The sequence below is a fragment of the Achroia grisella genome, unplaced genomic scaffold (genome assembly GCF_030625045.1).
Source record: "Achroia grisella isolate CSIRO2021 unplaced genomic scaffold, CSIRO_AGI_Agris_v1 utg808, whole genome shotgun sequence".
In the NCBI taxonomy this organism is placed as follows: domain Eukaryota; kingdom Metazoa; phylum Arthropoda; class Insecta; order Lepidoptera; family Pyralidae; genus Achroia; species Achroia grisella.
The window spans coordinates 1056833-1076826 of NW_026713029.1; the positions used below are offsets into that span (position 1 = coordinate 1056833).

Consider the following 19994-nt stretch of genomic DNA (forward strand, 5'->3'; position numbering starts at 1 on the left):
CGTTATCGAGCCGTGAAATCCTGAAATATAGACCATAAATTTGAGGAAAAAGTCTAAGTGTATCATTTTTTAATCATATTTAGTGTGATAAACTTTAAACGTGAGAAAAATATTGTACAATTGTGCATTTGGTGTGATCATCCATACCTAGTATATTAGAAAATTTGTTTTGTGAATTTTGAAATAATTTGTGAATGACCAGGTATATGTTTAATCTAATTTCGAATCCCTTGATATGTAGAGAATCTTATTGAATATTCTTCTTAAACAGTAATGTTAATCTTTACTTGCTAGTAGGTTATAAAAATTGTGTAGGTGATAAGCCAAGCCGATTACATTGGCGCCGGTTATGTCGTTAAAGATCATGAAAATCGGGTTTATATAGCATTATTTCTTTGATATATTGTATGATCTGATATATCATGTCACCTGAGTACTATTTTTATCAATTTCCATAAGTGGATGGCCCGAGAAACCCAAGCCAGCGACGTGTCTAATGGCGCTGACGGAGGATTTCGCGCGCGATTGAGACGAATTCGTGGCATTTTTTTCAACAGCTGACTGCATTCTTTTTAAATAAATATGATATAATATTACTCCTAATACTATATAGTGAAAATAAAACACTAAAATGCTTATATTAACATTCATTTACCACCCAAATATGCCCTCTGAAATGTTTTCTCCCGCCAATCAGCAGGGGGCACGCTGAGAAATATACACTCATTTGAGCCTCTGTTACCATGAATATTTCATGTTTTTGTTATTTATACGCGTCAGTTATATCTCACTGGAAGATAGATGGTTAAATTTATACGTTAACATTAGAAATTTGGCCTCAATAAGGTTGTCAAATGACATAACCCTATTTGCAATTTGAACATGACATGCGGTAATTTTAGGTCATTAATCCTTATTTTGGTAACTCTTATGGCCTATGAAAGCACATATAAGTAATCAGTATTATGTTTCAGACGTTGGGGATAGTGTGCCAGCTGTTGCCTTAGCCCATAATGGCACAAAATGGGTATGTAACAAGTGTTCCTTCAGACACGCTTTAAACGTCGACCTTGATGTTCTGTTTACTTTACACTTACACTTGTTTTACAGTTCACTTGATGACACTGAAAAACGCATGAATTTAAAACGGAAAAGAAATTCTACTGATGATGAGGTCTGTAGTACTCCTTGTTTGTACTGTATTTGTGTGCAACCACTTAGTTAAAGACTGATCTGTGTTGTAGGTGGAAAACATGCCTCCGGTGAAGATATCACCGAGACTCAATGAGAAACTACAGGATCAACCAACACACAATGTGGTTGTGGAGTCGTCTTGTTCTAGTGATGATGAGGGCTCACAATATGACAATGCTGATCAGCCAAGGAGTGTGTTTACAGACATAGACTACAATGCTGATAGTTTTTTAAGTCCACCAAGCATATCAGATTTGCCAAATTGTGTACTGAGTCCTCTAGAGAATGTGGCCAGGGGCGAATCAACTCCACATTCAAATAAAAGGCCCAGGTGAGTTAATATGATACCCAGACAGAACTGCAAGCATGAGAATGCTCTCATGCACAGTTGTACAAGCTAAAATCTATCCAAATAAAATTATGTTTGTAGCTAATTATATTTCTGATATAATTGTTTGTTATGTTAATTTAAAACCCTGCAATATTTATGATGTATACAAGGACATTGGGAAGTTCAAAAAAATTATGATAAGAATGATATTATAAATGTTTATGAGATGTCTAAATCATGATATGTCAACCACATATAATGGTATAAATTTTGATATTTAATGATGTATTATGTGTAGTTGTCTATCTCATCTTACTATACAGAGCATATCTACATTATTGCAGCACAAGTAAATCAGATTGTCCCACACTTCCAAAACGGAAATGTCCCCTGCCAGTGCTCTCCTGGGCAGATCCTCAGGATGTGTGGAACAGTATGTGTGAGTGTGATGCCAAATCCAGCCGCAAGAAGAATATCAACATGTTTGACAATCATCCCAATCTTCAGCTCCGGATGAGAGCTATCCTGCTGGATTGGCTCAATGAGGTAATATTCTGACATTATTATCAATATAGTTTATTAAGAAATGTGTAACATCATAGCATATATTGACTTAAGCTTTAAACCATAATTATAGTTAGTGGGGTATCCATTATTCTTCATAAATTTCTAAAATATACTTTAAATAACTATAAAGTAATCTAAATTATAGAAAATTAGCTAATTATGAAATTTACATATTTAAATTACTAATTTCTAAAGTTAATTGTTAGTAAAATATCATGCTTAATGTTTAAAGTAATTTACTATCTTTCCATGCTGCAATACAGTGAAACAGTGAACTATCAAAAGGTGAGTGGTTTAGGTACACCATATATAAAATATGCTAAGGACTATCAGGATAAAACAACACTGTTCTCAGACGGCGACTTTACATGTAGAAAAGTTAGTGATGTAATATTGAGATCAGTGACCTCTTTTTTGCAATGTGTCACTGACCCCACCAGAACCAACGCGTTTATACACTATCGTGCCTTAATTATTTGGTCTTTCAATATAAGTTTTTCCTATAATAGACGACGAAATGTGTAATGTATACCTACACAAGAAGTTAGGTTTGAAGATAACCTTTTTCTAGACCTGAAGATGCGTTTACGCTGTAACGTCATAAATTTAAATATCATTCCGTTAAAGAACTTATGACCTATATCTACATGTTACATATACTGCTCTTATTCTAATAATAATGTACTGATGTTTTAATAGAATTATTTTATACCATACTAGTTACCCGCCCCAGCTTCGCACGGTACATGTATTGTACCTACAAACTTTCCCCTTTCCACACTATTGCTAAAAAAGGCATTAAAATTCGTTGCATAGTTGCAGAGATATAAACGAACGATCAGCGGAAGCGACTTCATTTTATACTATGGAAAGAAGAATAAGTAATCTTAAGATGTAACTAAAAACTTGAATTGCAATAATTGTTCTGATCGTGGACGTAGATATTTGTTATTTACCTACGTGCTATAAAACGATACTAGGCACATCTAGACAGATGTTATAAATGCCAGAATCTCACTTGAGCGTTATTTTTAGGATGTCATTAGTGCAGACAGCTTTTTATTCACGCCTTCACAATATCGGTACCCCACACCGGCCCCCAGACTAAAACGAATTAAATGCGACTTTAAATATGCGTTTTGTAAACATTACCTCATTATTTAAATGCAATTCCAAAATCTAAATGAAGCATAATTACTTAATTGAAAGACGTCTTACACCTTTTTTTGTCCCCGTCCATATCTTACGCTGTACATCGCAGTATTAGTCATGACTTTTAAGTTACACTTTGTTAATAGAAAGTATTCATATTTTTTAATTAGTGTTTTGTATAGAATATATTTCAATTGAAAATCTTTGAAACGTGTTAGCTTATATGTATGTTCTAAAACAATAACATCTAAATTAAAGTTTTGGTCTCTAATTATATATACAACCTTGTATGTATTGATGTATGTATTCTTGCATTTCGCACGTACTATGTATTAGCGTGCACTTGTTCATACAAATGCTGACAGAACCTTGTCTCATTTCGAAGATTTTCTAAACATCTGCTATTATTATGATAATCAAGCAAAGTTTTGTTTTCAACCCCAATAGAAAATAATTGAAAGCCAGCATACACAGACTGCTATTAAAAAAATCACATTATCGTAGATTTATTGAAAAAATCTGTTGACAAACCGTTGAATGATAAACGTGGCTCTACGGAAACCGTAGAACTGCTGAACTACCTACTACGATCTACAGCATCCATTAAGAGCCGTTATAGTCCAGTTTACTTAGTTTAGTAGATAGTTATAAAGCAAGTAAAATTGAATATAACCCTTTGGTTCTCTGGAGGACACTGTCTAAAGTCGCCATCTTGAAATACAGCAACTATAATAAATAGCAGCACTATTGTCAGTATTATCGAACACTTCCTGGTACCAAGGCTAAAGCGGGTTGGACACCATTGTTATTCCAAACCTCCTTTTCAGTCAAAACTAACTTGGCGTTTGTTAGTTTTAAAAATTGCGGGCCCTAGGCACTTGCCTATGTTGCCTAGTTCGCCCCTGACTACTACGTAAGAAAATGGGAGAACGGCTCATCAAAAATCCTCATTCTCGCGTTACCGATTTTCATTAGTTGTAGTGTTCACTTATCTTTGGATAGCATCATAATTCTAGCACCTCTGCATTAATTTCAAACCAAAACATAAAAGTCTACTTTATCTCTTCATGGTTGTATTAAAAAAGGTTTGCCAAATAATGCCTACTCTATACTTTATAATAGATAAACTTTGTTCATCCAACCAGTCAGTAGTAGTAAATACCTCTGTTTAACGGCTGAATCAGTCATAATTTTTTACCTATTATGAATGTACGTTACATTCATAAATTGAAAAAAAGTTGTATTTTATTTTACATTGCTAGCTATTTGGGCACTTCACCCTGTACTATTAAACTTCTTTCTTTCCCTTGTCACCCAATCTTGGAGAGAAACCCATTAATAAAATTAAAGGAATGTTATTGATAAAGAATAAGTATCCATTTGTTCTAGTTTACTTATACCATGAATTAATTAATGCAGGCCAATGAAGTAAGTTTACGTGTTTAAAATTGAAAGCTTTATCGCAACAATGGCGACGGGCGATACCGGCTCACTACCTGTTCTTAGTTATGTTCTTTATCATCTTTTGTGTTGAATTGAATTTGTGCATAAGAAATGCGGGTACGACCTACGAGACCCGCATGATAAAATGCAACAAAATCTTTAAAAGGTTTAATATAATTCAAGGTTTTATAAAAAATATACAAATTCAAATTCCAATTCAAAATATCTTTATTCATGTAGGTCTATTACAGACTCTTATATGTCAAATCTACCAGTCAGTTCGGAATGATTTCTAGAATTTATAATATATTATTACTGTGTAACGGTGAGGTAGTAATATAGTAGAATATTAAGGCCAACAAGCATCTTGCGTTGCTAGCAAGCAGATATAAATATATATGTATATATTATTATTATCTGAATAAACGGTAAAGTAATAATTTAGTAGTATACTATTATGGCCAACAAATAGCTTGTACTGTAAGCTGAGTTTCAGATGAAGGGTGAAATTACTGGCATAACATCTTTTCCCTCCGGAATGGCAACTCACGAGGTTACTTCTCACAGTCGTCATATAAAGACGTTATATTCTTAGTCCTGTTAATGAATACGCACAATTACATTGTGGAATCACAGCAAAATGATATTTCCAAACCGATACGATATTGAAACCTTCAACAAAAGAGCTTATTCCGTTTTAAAAGGCCGGCAAAGCATTTACAATGTTTTGCTGATGCTCATGGGCGGCGGTAGTCACTTACTATCAGGTGATCCGCAACCTCGTTTTCCCCTATTCTATATAAAAAAAATAATAAGCTGACTTCACACCTCATGACATTTCATGACATTCACATTTTTTCCGAACTATTCTAATGCTGTTGACCGCAGCTGGCCTTTACAATTTCACCGCACAATAACTATAAATATATATACTTCACAACAATAGGGACGAAGTGCAGATGGCACTCCAAACCCACGGAAGGACTTATGGAGCGGCTAAAGGCCAACTTCTGCCTGACGTATGCGACTTTAGTCTGACGGACCGTTAGAGCTTTGTGCAATCACAATCAGCTCATAGATCTGTCTCGTCTTTGTAAATTATAAATAATATAGAGGTATTAAAGTATTTTACAGAGAGAGAGAGAATTTAGGTTGAAAACGGGACTTTGAGATGCAAACTCCCTTTTCAATCGAAATTTTTATGTTCTATTTTTGTTATTCTTTTTGCAGTCGTCAATGATTAAACTCGATTCTTAACTAAAAAACTGCTTTACAATATTACAGATTATTCACTATCTATGTATAACTATTGTTGTCCCTTTCATACCGTATTGTTTCGATCTACTATTGATTTTATAATCTATCTATAGAAATTGCTACATATTTTCCCATAACATGTAATTTATTAAAATAATTACATTTTCATCACCATATAAGGAAACTTAAGCATGCCTATATGCACTTTTACTATGAGCTAAATAACTCAAAACAAGCTGTTATACAATCGGCTTTTACTTAGGTATATCAAATACTAAATCATGTAGTAAAAACAAATTAGTTGGTTTTTATATTTTGAAGTTCTAAGAAAATTTCTTAGGAACGAAAAAAATTACCAAAAGACGTAGCCAGCTTTTCTTTCTACAAACTGTTACTGTCAATTTAATAATTTCCACATTAATTTTATGAAAAAATTAATGTGGAATGGGATTGAACGGGCTAAAATGGAACTGAATGGAGTAGAGTGGATTAGAGTAGAATGGACGAAAGAGGCCGAGAAGAGAAGGGATTACCTTCTCTTCCGCCATTCTCTTCTCGACCTCTTCCATGTTTTACATACTCAAAATAAAAATTCTAGATTTTAGTGACTGAAATTTACAATTAAATGCCATTTTACGATGTTCATTAAAATGGCGACGAGAAGATAAGAGCTTACCATAGGTCGTCGCAGTCCACTAAAATTTCTAGTAAACGAATCATCTAATTATTAATACTAGTTGTCGCCCAGTGGTCGAAATTGATCATAATTAATTTAACATTCAGTAAGACTAGACAAACAATATTATTCTATTCTCAAGTGGACTTTAACAATAAAGAAAAGACTGTATATGCTTGTGCGTGTCAAATAATATGTATAACTGTAGTGTGTAATGTTTTTTTTATTGATTTAAAGTATTTTTTATGCATAATTGAATTAAAGTAGCATTCTGTTCTCCTGCTCTATATAAACTATAAGTATGCGAAATTTCTTACTCATCGTCCTTGCTAATTTCGTAAGGACTACTAAATTTTTGTTTCACGTATTAATATATATGTAGGTATATTTTTTTGACAAGTAGGTATAGGTATATGATATTTTAAGTCACAGTGTATTTAATTTCAAAACATTTTTTTTTAAGGTTTGCGAGGTATACAAACTACACAGAGAATCGTTCCACCTGACGGTGGATTATATTGACAGGTACCTCAGCAACACAGTGGATGTCCAGAAGGGCCGGTTGCAGCTCATAGGTATGTATCATAATTCACTAATAAAATATTTCACTAAATAAAATACTAATATAGAAATACAAAAGTGAATATATACTACACTTATATGATTTAACACACTAACTATTGAGAGACGAACCTCTTAGCATTCCATGGATTAACCGTGCAGATGCCAGGTCCATCGTGTGGTAGAGAGGGAAACTCCGAGCATTTCCCGGTTCTTCTGACCGTACGTCAACGCTAACCTTCACCGCTCGTGTTTCTCTCCCTGCCCAGCCGTATCTAGGTGGAGCCTGCTAGTGTAGTTTTATATACACGTTCTAATATAGAACTTATGCAGTTCAACCAGAAAATTGTAGAGATCATAATATTTAACATTATACGTAAGTAGCATTTTAAATCTATCTCAATGCTACATACTGCACTGCTATTGAAAAGAGTAGTGGCGTGATTGATATAATAAATTAATAAAATTGTTAAAATTAATAATAATATGGGTATGATATTAATGAGCAATACAGGTTGCAACGTGACAGCGCAGAGGTATATAGATATGGGTATATGCATAACACAACACCATCTAGACCTACTGTAAGCAGAGGTTGTGTTATGGGTACTCGACCTGATGTAAATACATACCTAATAAAAAACATTCAGATCAATACAAACAATTATACTCGTGAATACAAATGTTTGCGCCATGCGAGGAATCGAACCCTCGACCATCGGAAGTCAATCGGCTAAAGAGGCTGTCGGAATAAAAATATAAAATAAAATTAATTCGGTCACGAATTTTATGAATGTACAAATAAATCAAAATTGTGTTACAACATTAGTTTATATGATAAAATATATTAGCCTATATATACAGAGATTGTAACCATTCTTATACAGTTACTAAGTTTATCAAGCAGCCGTAATTATTAGTCATTATCGTATCGTAACTTACGTTTGAGTATGGCACTTTATAAATATCGACTTCCTCGTAGATCCGGCGACTACATATTGTTTTCTGTAGTAAATACATCTATTAGATATTAATGTTGTAATACGCAATTACCTACTGATGAGTAAATCGTTCCTACCATTCATTGGCCATTGGGGAACATAGCTGTATATTTACTCACGTTCACCGCAAATCGATTAAATGCAAACAATATCAAATTGCTAAGCTTATTTTATAGTATATTAACTTGTTTTTAAAGTTCATTTCTTAAATGATGATTACTAAAATTGTTAGATACCTGAGATAACTTGGAGATAGTATTTTTATTAGTCAACATACTATAACATTGCTTTCAGATTGCTTCGTAGCTTTGAGTAAATATTTTCTACTATTATTATTAATAATAATTTTATTTGTAAAAGATTTTGGTAACATTACATATATGATATTGGTGAGAAACGGGGCCCTTGCAAAATCAGCTGATATCAAGCGTACAAATCTTTAAGTTGATAATAAGTTTTGTTATATTATCGTATTATTGTTAAATATATATAAATCTACTGTCACGATGTTTATTTATATTAGATATTTCGCATTATGTGTACACTTTCGGTGATGACCTAGGTAATTTTAATTCAAAATTAATTACTTTTTAATAACAAAGGTAAACTCCGTATAAAGTCGTTTGTGTGCCCTGTTTCACATATTACAGCCTACGAGCAGATTGTTTATGTATTTCGTTGAAAGTTAAAAATAGGCAGTAAATTATAGGGTAGGCGAGCTTTGAATCCTTAATCTCAGGGAATGGCAACGTTTAAAAGGATCCATTGACGTTATATGATGATGTGATGGCCGATGTGCTGTTCATGTACACATATAATATTAATATAAAACCCTGACCAATTTACTTAGCGCCATCTAGTCCCAAGCTAAGCAGAGATTGTGTTTTGGGTTTGTCTAGTACCTAATATAAATTGACTTTTTTGTAAATATTTATATTGAAACACCTAGACCAATACTGTTTGTATTGGTCTGGGAAATTCTATGATACATATACTCATGTATACAAATGTTTGAACCGTGGAATTGAATCTGCGCCCATAAGAAGTAAAGATATGTGCTAAAACAGCTAGACTACCGAGACCGTCACTACCTTGCTACGAAACGGTTACTACCTACCATGTGGCGAGTCGTCAGCTTGTTTACCATTACAGATATATTTAAATATATACGTATTTCAGGTATAACATGCTTATTTATTGCTGCGAAAGTAGAAGAAGTATACCCACCGAAGATAGGCGAGTTCGCCTACGTGACAGATGGCGCGTGCACCACCGAGGAGATTCTACTAGAAGAGCTCCTAATCCTCAAGATATTATCGTGGAGTATCACTCCCATCACGATAAACAGCTGGCTAAATATATACATGCAGTTGGCAAGCGAAGGCCGCAGTGCCAAGAGGCGGCTGGTCGGTGAAAGTGACATCGGTGCTAACGCCTTGAGAGGGTACACGTTCGTGTTCCCTCAGTACTCATCGCTCGAGTTTGTGATATGTGGACAGTTGATAGACTTGGCAGTGTTGCATGTAGATGTTAATATGTTCCCGTACAGTATAGTGGCTGCGGCCGCTATAGCGCACGCGTTCAGTAAGGAACTAGCTATTAGGGTGTCAGGTGAGTAAATAGTTTTTTTTAATTGTACTAATGTTATGAACTTGGAATAAACTTAGATATTTCTTACTAATTCACGTAAAAGCTATGGTACTGATTCAAATTAGAGGTACATATATTATATTCAAGACGCCTGCAGCGCCGCAGGAAAGAGCTAGTTGTGAATTGCTTACATTTATTATATATATTGTTGTATAGCTTTGATTAAGCTACATTTCTTCTACTTAAAAAAAAACTCCTTTCACTTCAAAATATTACATATGAAAGAGTAGTAGAAGTTATATTTCAAATTGCAATGAAATGTTTGAAAATATTTTTCACATTTTAAAATATATGCCTATCTTTGCTGGTAAGATGAGTATGTATTGGAAATGAGGGTAGTGGGGGGTTTTTTCCGGCCTACTCTAATGCTGTTGGTCGCATCTGGCCTTTACAGCTTCACCGGACGATAGGGAACTAGTGCAGATGGCACTTCAAACCCGCGGAAGGACTACATAGATAGACTGACGGGTACAACTTTATTCCGAGGGTACTGCTAGGGATTCAGGCCTCGGCTCAGGCCATCGTATTACCAATCCTTGTTTGAATTGGATGGGGTATCGATCGGAGGAGAATTGTATGTGACGTGGGGATGTGGTGTTTACGTAGGGTACGCGTCATAGGCGGTATCTGCGTGCTGGTCAAGGCTGGTTTTATATTTGGTTCTGTGTTTGGTGGGCAGGGTACGCGTGGGAGGCGGTGTCGGCGTGCTGGCGGTGGCTGTCGCCGTTCGCGGCGAGCGTGCGCGGCGCGGGCAGCGTGCGGGTGGTGCGCGGCGGCGACGGGGAGTTCGTGCAGCGCGCCGCCGGCCTCCACCTCATCTGTCCCGACCTCAACCTGGACGAGAGCCACCGCATCCAGTCGCACAACGTCACCCTCGACATGTTCGTGAGTACCGCCGCCACACACCCGCATACAGTCGGAGACGACCAGTGAGCCAGAGACCAGTTCGGTTGTAGGATGCAATAAGCCAATGAATTTACAACATCTGAGACGTGTCGTCTGGTACACGCTAAGAGCCTAAGACCAACACGTATGTTTCTTGCTCGTTCTTCTATAATGACACAGCTTTCCTAATGAGCGGTAGATTAAAAAAAGATAATTATAACTATTCAAAAGTACTCAAATTTAAGATTATTTGATTAAATTATTTTCTATTTTAGTCCTTGTATTTTGCTTATAAGATGCAATTTTGGCAATAAAATTACAAAATCAGAGACATGAGAACTACTTCTCCAGGGGCAACAGTCCCCGGGCTACTGGTTTTAAGCCTTAAGGACAGAAAATTTACGTAGATTTTACTTATCTAAACTACAAGGTACAATATGTACAGCTTAACCTAACTTAGGAACTCTAACAGTGTTAATTAGAAAGCATCGGATAGCTCCAATGCTTTCTAGATGCTATATGTAGATATGCTACATCGATCATAGATGTCATATAACTTTCTAGAACTGTTATTTAAAATGATTGAATGATGTGGGAATGGAATCCGCAATTAAAAGATTCAATATAACTTTCTATTTCACCATTGTCATATTATTATATTACAATATATCATTTGTAACTGATTATTGAAATCTTAATCGAAAGTAAACAAATGAGTATAAATATAGAAAATGCGAGTTTACGTGTTGAAACTTTTGTCCCATATTATAATTCTAGGTTGGGAAATACAATTCAATTACAATCCGATTGTATTACTGAATCCAATCTTGTAATCCTAATTTACTTTGAATGCATTATAACTACTTTTGGAGGAATGCATATCAACAATAAGTGTTAAGAACCTGCAAAGTTCCTTCTGACCCTGTCGCTTCATATTTGTTGATATTCAATCGCTAATTAAAATATTTGGGCAGCTACAACGCGTATAAACTATGCCGATTTGTATATCAAGCCTAACAACTATTTTTAGGATTAAACTCCACGCGGCTATCCCTAGAGTCCATTTTAGTTAATTCCTAGCAAATTAGCCACGATACAATCACGACCTTAGTCATCAGATTTCATCATATCCTCCAGTAGTGTCTCGCCAGAGTATAGGCTGGTGAGACAGCGCAGATGAATACAACATTCCATTATCAAGCATCAAAAAATCTAATTGTACTGTCAACAGGACAAGGTGTACCAGCAACTTCTTGAACAATCTTCAACACAAGCCGACACCGGTGCATCAACATCACAAGACACAGAGCACGTGTTCCCACCTACGCCCCCGCAGTCCGACCAGAAGAGTCCCAAAACACCGTCCACTAAGACGCCGTCCACGAGGCATCAGTCTGTACCGGATGTAGATTCAGAGGTAGAATGATTGTGGTTTACATTAAGGACTCTATTTATTGTTAGTATTGTTATGATCTTGTACAAGATTGTACAGTGATCCTACGGGGTAATTGAAAAGAATATAACAAATAAAGCAGGTCTGTAGTAAGTAGTATTTACCACAATTTATGATATATACTTGTGCAATTTTTAATATTTCACAGTAATCAAATCTTTAGAATGGCTCTTATAGAATTGAGCTTCTTACTTATAACATATCTTTATTCATGTAGGTCTATTACAGACTCTTTTGATATGTCAAATCTATCGTGAGTTCGGAGCACTTACTAAGAAGAAAACATGAAATTACTCTTCAGAGTCAACAAAAGAAATAAAACAATAAAATTGAACATTTTACTAACAAATCAAATTAGACTCTTATGATATATCAAATCTACCGTCAATTCGAAGTGCTTTCAAGCTACGAAGAAATGACTGAAATATGTGGTGTATTCACACCAGACTATCAAATTTTTGAACTTTTGTTGCACTTTAAAATTGGTGAAAAGTTTTAAAATATTACATATAATTTTATGTAAAATCGTACGCATATAATTATTTTAAATGTTTCAACGACATATGTTGTTATTTTATTAATATGATCAGTTTTTATTTGTCATACTCTCTTCGATGCATCCTGTAAAGTTATTTATGTACATACAATGTTGTACACAATTTATAAACACCACATTACAATAGACAATTACTATAACCGGTTTAGTAAAACTTTTATAATAGGATAGCATGCATAATATACATGAAACTTGGGAATGCAAGTGTATATCAATATTAGTTACTTTTACAAAAAGGCGCAAAATTTTTAGTTTTATAACTGCATAACAAAATCTTGTGTCAGGGTTACTCATAAAAGGTAAAACTGAAAGCTAATGATAGTATTCATGATGTTAAGATTTTGTCACAGAAGCAATGTGGAAAATTGATAATGTTTGAAAGGATTCTACAATTGTACGGTCACATAATTTAATATGAATGTTCAAAATTTGTATTCAAATTATTACTTTGTTTCTTAGTGATAATGGTTCAGTTTTGTGGGGGCTACCTGGTTTCCGTCACGGCATTCACTTCACAACTAACTCAGAACTCGTAGACAATTAATTTTCTTGACAGAAACCATTGTCATCCTGTGCCTACTATATTCTCTGTATATGTATATATAGTATAAAATACATCAGTCTATACTTTATACTTTAAAAGAAAGAAAAAAAGATTGGCTGTTTAACTTATAATGCAAATCTCACAAATTTTTAATTAATTTAGTGTAATTTATAGACTGATACATCAAGTTTATTGCTAGCTATCGTCAAAGGACTATATACATTCTAGGATATTGACCAGGAACTAACATGGTGCATTTATTTTCGTTTTTGGTCAAACCACCACTGTATCTCACTTTCATAAATTTTTAATTTTAAACTGGAAGAATTTAAAAATTTACACGTGGAACTATCTTAATGTAAATTAGACGTTTAGATAAGCAAATGATTGTTCTGGTTATTTAGGATGAATTAACTTTCTATCGTGGTTTAGACTGATCGTCTTGCGTATGCTAGACTCCATGCAACTTGATTTATAAATGGTGTTTTCATTGAAGGACTATGACAATGAAATAATAGGCAAATCAACTCACCTAGTAGTCGTTTTTTTATCTTGTAGAAAAATCTTCAAAAGACCGTCCCCCCGTCAGAGGGATGACGAGGGAATGTGTGATATTCTTACCCACTAAAAAACCACACGGTGTACCTACGAGCGCCATTGCCAGATTCGCGAGGTTGCATTATCATTCTACCGCGACTCCAGCGGCGCATGAGCTTACTTCTTCACAACAGCAACAGATGTCCCATTAGCGTCTCTTGACGACGACTTGATCTTGATGGCCGTGGTGCTATACAGACGTTGGTTGCCAAGGTGATGAGTATGGTGCTATTATTATATACAGGCGAGGATTACCACTTACCATCAGGTGGTCAGTTAGCTTGTTTCCTGTTTCAGTTACAAAAAAACATTAGCAAAATTCAGTATATCGATGAATCCATTAGATCTGTATGTTTTTACTAGTTATATCATCAAAGTAGCTGTTAGTCCACTTCGCATATGCCTAAACTAAAGAAAAGAGCAATTTTCTCTAATTCTCAAAGTGATATGCAGTTGTGATCCCATTCTACATAGAAAATGCTTCAGTAAGCTGTCGGTCTACTCTTCTAGATCAATTTCTGTTAATAAACGTACTCCCAACAATAACGTATTAATATTAGATCCATATTTCAGTCATCAATTAAACGATCTTATTGATAGCAATTCAAATGACCAGTAAAAGCGGAATTGGATTGAAATCATTGACATTAGATACCAGAGTAGACCAGCCGGTCTACTTCTCTAACGCCTCATGTTTCTCCAAATGCTTAACCTTAATTATGTGCATGTTAAAAAAGTTACACTTACAACTTGTAATATTAGACAACTCCGCGTACCATATTACGCTTAATTAAAACTCGCATGATAGTAATTTTATTTTTAATAAAATTAATACAATTTTATATAAATAATGTCTGCAGTTTAAGTAGTAAAACTAAATATTTCTGCTTGCACCACAAAGCTGTGACTTTAATATAACTTTAGACAAACTATACGATATAGTTGATAGTTTAAACGCATTGACTGAGTTACGAGTATATAGAATAGTATATAAAGTTGCAAATACTAAGAAAATTAATAAAGAATTTATAATTTTTCTTAATCCATACTAATATAAATTCTAAATTAATGTCTGTGTATGTATTATAATTTGACGCCTAATCCACTAAACCCGATTTGATAAATTTTGGAACATTGACGAAGTAAAGTAAGTAAGCTACTTTATGTCCCAAAAATATTACTTGCATATTTCTTAAGTAAGGAATATGTTTGCCTAAAAAAACTACTGTAAATAGTAATTGTACGCAGACGAAAACGCGTCCATCAGTTAGCACTAATTACATTCAACAAGGAACTTTCTCGAAGACATCTCTTGATACTAAATCTGTTATTAATATATTATACCTCGAATATTATTTTTGTATATTGATGCTTCAACTGTCATCCCAAATGATTAGCATTTAATGAAATACATTTTTTGTATTGTTTTTAAGTTATTCTAATACGTTTTGACTTGATGTCGGCATGCGAACTAATAATACAATAATTATAGTTAGTTAGCTGTAGGGATCATTTATAAATGGCGTCACGCGGTCAGAAGGTTGACAACATATGACATAGTGTGACAATGGGTCCTAAATTTCATGACATATTATAAAATATAATATATCCTGTGTATTGATACTTAATACGCAAAATAATAATAATAAACACTTTATTGTGTAAATGTGTACACAATAGAAACATAATAAGAAAAAAAACAGTAAATAGAAAAGTAATAATAAAACGCCGAATAAACAAACTGTTTATATTTTATATTTGACTTGCTTTTGCTTTGCTTCAACGCGTATAAAAAGGGCCGTTTATATATCAGCTATTTTCTACAATTTTTTAGGGTGTGCCCTCTATGCGGTTACCGCTAAAATCCATACTAGTTAATTCCTGGCAAATTAGCCACGTTGCACTTTTGTTGCTCCACTAGTGTTTTACCAGATTAACTATACTAACTACTATTAACGAAAATCTTTAAAATATTTTTCTTCAGCTGTATGCACTATTGTTGACAAGTTATACTATTGTATAATTCTATACTAGGGAGGGGAGTGTCATAAATGTTGTTACAGGAACGGGGGAGGAATCGAAAATCTTGAATTTTGTGTGACGTCATTACTAGATGGCCCTTTAACAATCTGTGACTTTGCGGATGTGTGTGAACATTCCATCTTTTATATTTCGCAACTACATATTTATATCGCTGTCACGACGTCTCTTTGTTTAAATTTAATAAGAGAAACTTTAGCGAAAGTTTAAGAATGCATTAAGACTAATCACTTATTCTTATATTGTATCTCAAAAAATGTACCACAGATCTGTAATTTTACTTCCCTATATATATAATCGTAACATACGTGACCCAACTATTCATTATGCCAGTCAATGCATGTTACTTATTAACCAGAAAATATAAGATTTCAAAATTAAATTCATAATTTTAATACGTAACTTAATTTATGATAGATACTATCAAATACTTGATAGATAGATATCCACAAATCTTTTAATTTAGTTGTTTAATACAAAAACAGTTGCATCTGAATTCTAGACAATTCTAAAATATTCTCTAAATCTAACTTTACCAGCAAATGTCTGTGCGTACTGACCAACATGTATATAATATAATTTTGAACGAATTATAACTATGCAATACAGACATTACTAGATTAATTTGGCTTTAATATCGTATTGGATTTATGACTTTAGACGTGACTTTAGATAATTCTCCAAAAGTACAATTTTGAACCTCGTTTATTAATCGACACTAGAATTTGTCAAAAAAATCTCGCCTTTAATCAAATCTGAATATCAAACGAATATCTTTAAAATACAAGGACGTTATTCTACAATACAGAATCGATAATAATTTAATCTCTAGGTTATGTGCACTTTCTAAATAAATTTTGTAAATACTAAAATATTAATTGTAATTTTCTTATATAATTTATTGGTTGATGTTATTAATAAATGAACAAAGTGATTCCACGAGACTGATACAGACTTTCGAGTCAGATAAAAATCCTAATAAAATGTGAAATTAAATGCTTGCAAACAATATTTTAACCAAAGACTCGCGGCTGACTCGAAAATATATTATTACAATATTGTCTTGAATGACATGGTTTGATTACAACTCTATGTATGCATGGTTACTATTTTTTATTTATTTCTTAAATTAAATTCGTTTTCCACCTGCTATTTATATTTATAGAATACAATAAGCATAGCGTGTTAACTATTGTCTAAAAATTGTTATTACACACTTGATCTTTTCTATCGCCTTGACAATGTTTATATTTTCTTAAATAACAACTGATTTTACGCAGTGTATAATAAGACTTACAAACAAGTGGTCTGGTAAGAGATCAAACCTTATACTGTGACCTAGGAGATCTAAAACTTGAATGCCATAATTCTGTGGATATAATAATATGTTCCTATTCTTATATAGACGGATTTCGCCTTACAAATTACATTAGCATATTGCACTATCAAATATATAGATGAATTTGAACTTGAATATTATTTTTATTATTAGAAGCTTCTTGTATCTGAGGAAATAATCAGACCTCGCCCGTTATAGCATGCAGGTGACAGCGACAAAAATTACATTACTGTAACATTTGCCGATTTAATTTGGCTGTATAAAATATGTTTTTTTTTTCTGTAATGTGATGTTTAAATGTCAGTTGTCCCCCGCTGTGCTAGGCCACGTGTGATATTTTGTATTTTTAAACGAATGAATCTTTTCAATATATTTGGTAGTGATAATAAAGCTATATGGTACGGTATCAGTTGATGGTATTTTCATTATAGAGAATTGATAGATTTAAGCTTAGGTGGAAAACATTACGCTTATGGTGAATGATATTTACCTTATAGGTACATAAGACTTAGTTGAATTAGCTTAAGTAAATCTAAATGTTTAAGTAAATTGAATTAATCCTTGCTTGTTAATGTATATATAGTGTAAAATGCCAATGTTGAATGCGAAGCGATTGTTTGGTTACTAAATAGAGCATTGTAGCAGCACGACTGCATTTAAATCTATTTTTTATAAAAAGTTAACTTTAATTTTTTATTACGAATCAAACTTCATTTTATTATTTTTACAGAAGCCTATACAATGGCGTCTTCACAACTGTTTGTTTTATTTATATCTGCCGTGAAGCAGTTTGCTCTGCAAACTTCTCTTATGATTCAATAATGGGATATAGCAATGAAATGACTGGCAATAACAGTAGGTTTGTTAACGGTGTGTTGTTTACACACCACACCCGTGTTGAGCGGAGTGCGCTTATTCTTAAAACTCGACCTTGATCGATCGATTTTTTGAGTGGTAAACGATTAAGGCCCGTCCGTCAGATCTTCGTTGAAATTTTGGTCTCGATCGGTCAAACCATTTTGGAGGAATATCGTTGCAAAGAGTGCAATCGCTCGCTTCGCGCTCCGCTCAATGATACTTTAATCCTCGAGAATGGTAACACATATAGAGTTGATACAGGACTTTGCATTTCATGATGTCCGACGACGACGGTTGTAAGTTTAATTTTAGTGGTCCATCAATGTTTACCATTCCAGTCATAAAAAAAAATTAAATAGGCCATATCCCATTGTAGTTAGAAATATCTATGTGTTAATAATATTAAGGGGTCAGCGGTCACGCATTCAGAAATGGTTTTAATTCAATGCAAATAGTATGTATAATCATTATCAATTTAATTTATTAAATCGATCTTCTAAATTGTATATTACGTACTATATACATGTTTGTTTTTGTTTATACCGAGATCAATGATTCTGAAATTCATCACAAAGTTAAATGATGTTGTATATAGTGCTGGGGAAGAGTGTATATTTTATAAAATATGCAGTCTCGTGTGTTAGTTTTCGAATATTAGATATAAGTTATTTTTTATATAAATCTAATAAACTAATATAAAAAAAATGTAAAAGATCATTAGTTTTGCAATTTAATTCCAAGAAATGGTGTGTGAGTGATCTCATAGCAGTTGAATAAGAATCCATATCGGACTGATTATAATTTTCGTAGAACTGTTGTATTTTCATTTGTGCAATAAACATACATGTATCACGTATTGTATGATTACTGCTATGTCGTGCGAGTATTCAATAAATGATATCAATGAATTTTCATGTGACTTTTATTTTACCATCCTGAGATATTTCAATCTTTCCTGTCAACTGACTAGTCCCCTGACCATAGACTTTGAACGGTGTTATTTTGCAATGAAACTGTAAGATTTTTAGAAACTAGAAGATAAATTAGAGAAAGAGTATAATAGTTCTACCTTCACTCTCGATGTAGATTCAAATCGAGACATATGAGCAAGAAACTGATATGAAATAAAATAATAATGTCTTTACTGATATCAAAATATCCTGGAGATATTTAAGGCCGTGTGGTTTACTAATCCATTTTGACCTCGAAAGGATGTGAATTCAGATTTGGCTGGTTATGATATTCTAGCAATTGAAACATATCTGGGTAAAACTCCGGTGGACCCTCAGCTCTCACCATTAGGGATTATGAGTAATGGACCAATTGCAGCAATATACCATATCAGATTGACTTCCACGCGGTTCCCCCTGGCAACCATTTTGAGATGGGGTAATATTCTTGACTTCGAGCTCGCTTTATCATCCTCCACTGATCTCAGCCATCATAAATCGTTAACCCAGGCGGGTGTATCAATCCATTATCCATAATGTGGACTAATAACTACATCGCTGACAATATACCATGTCAAGTTGAAGTATGTAGTCTGGCCCCTGCCACGATGGTTTTCATATACCTACCTACCTCGCGAAATGTCAATAAGTTGATCACCATTACGCTGATGGCTCACAACGCCTCTGGCTTACCCATCTTGGATAATAATCTTAAAGGTAAGTTACTATTTGACAAAATAACTTAATACTGTTGATCAAAAGTCAATCAACAATCTTTGGAAAGAGAAACTTTCTGTAGTACTGTTTATGGAAATCTATTATTTATTGTATATATATCGGTATAAGTAAGAACGGTAAATACCACAGTATGTACTTATTGAACTATACGTTATTTATTTGTGGTTAAATAATAATCAATATTTAATAAAAATACGTTTAA

At 33.7% G+C, this 19994-nt stretch overlaps 1 protein-coding gene across 2 annotated transcripts; it reads left to right on the forward strand.

Moving 5' to 3' along the window:
- The first annotated feature begins 109 nt into the window (after positions 1–109).
- LOC131851796 (G1/S-specific cyclin-E) lies at positions 110–13362 on the forward strand. Of its 2 annotated transcripts, none has more exons than XM_059202348.1 (9): positions 110–202; positions 975–1027; positions 1111–1174; positions 1245–1525; positions 1870–2071; positions 7084–7195; positions 9362–9793; positions 10512–10717; positions 11949–13362. In XM_059202348.1, the coding sequence occupies exons 2-9, from the start codon at positions 1014–1016 to the stop codon at positions 12141–12143; spliced, it is 1506 nt and encodes a 501-aa protein (XP_059058331.1). In that variant the 5' UTR covers positions 110–202; positions 975–1013; the 3' UTR covers positions 12144–13362. The 2 variants fall into 2 exon arrangements, with proteins under 2 accessions (XP_059058331.1, XP_059058330.1); XM_059202347.1 differs by lacking the exon at positions 110–202 and adding an exon at positions 875–902.
- Positions 13363–19994: the final 6632 nt, after the last annotated feature.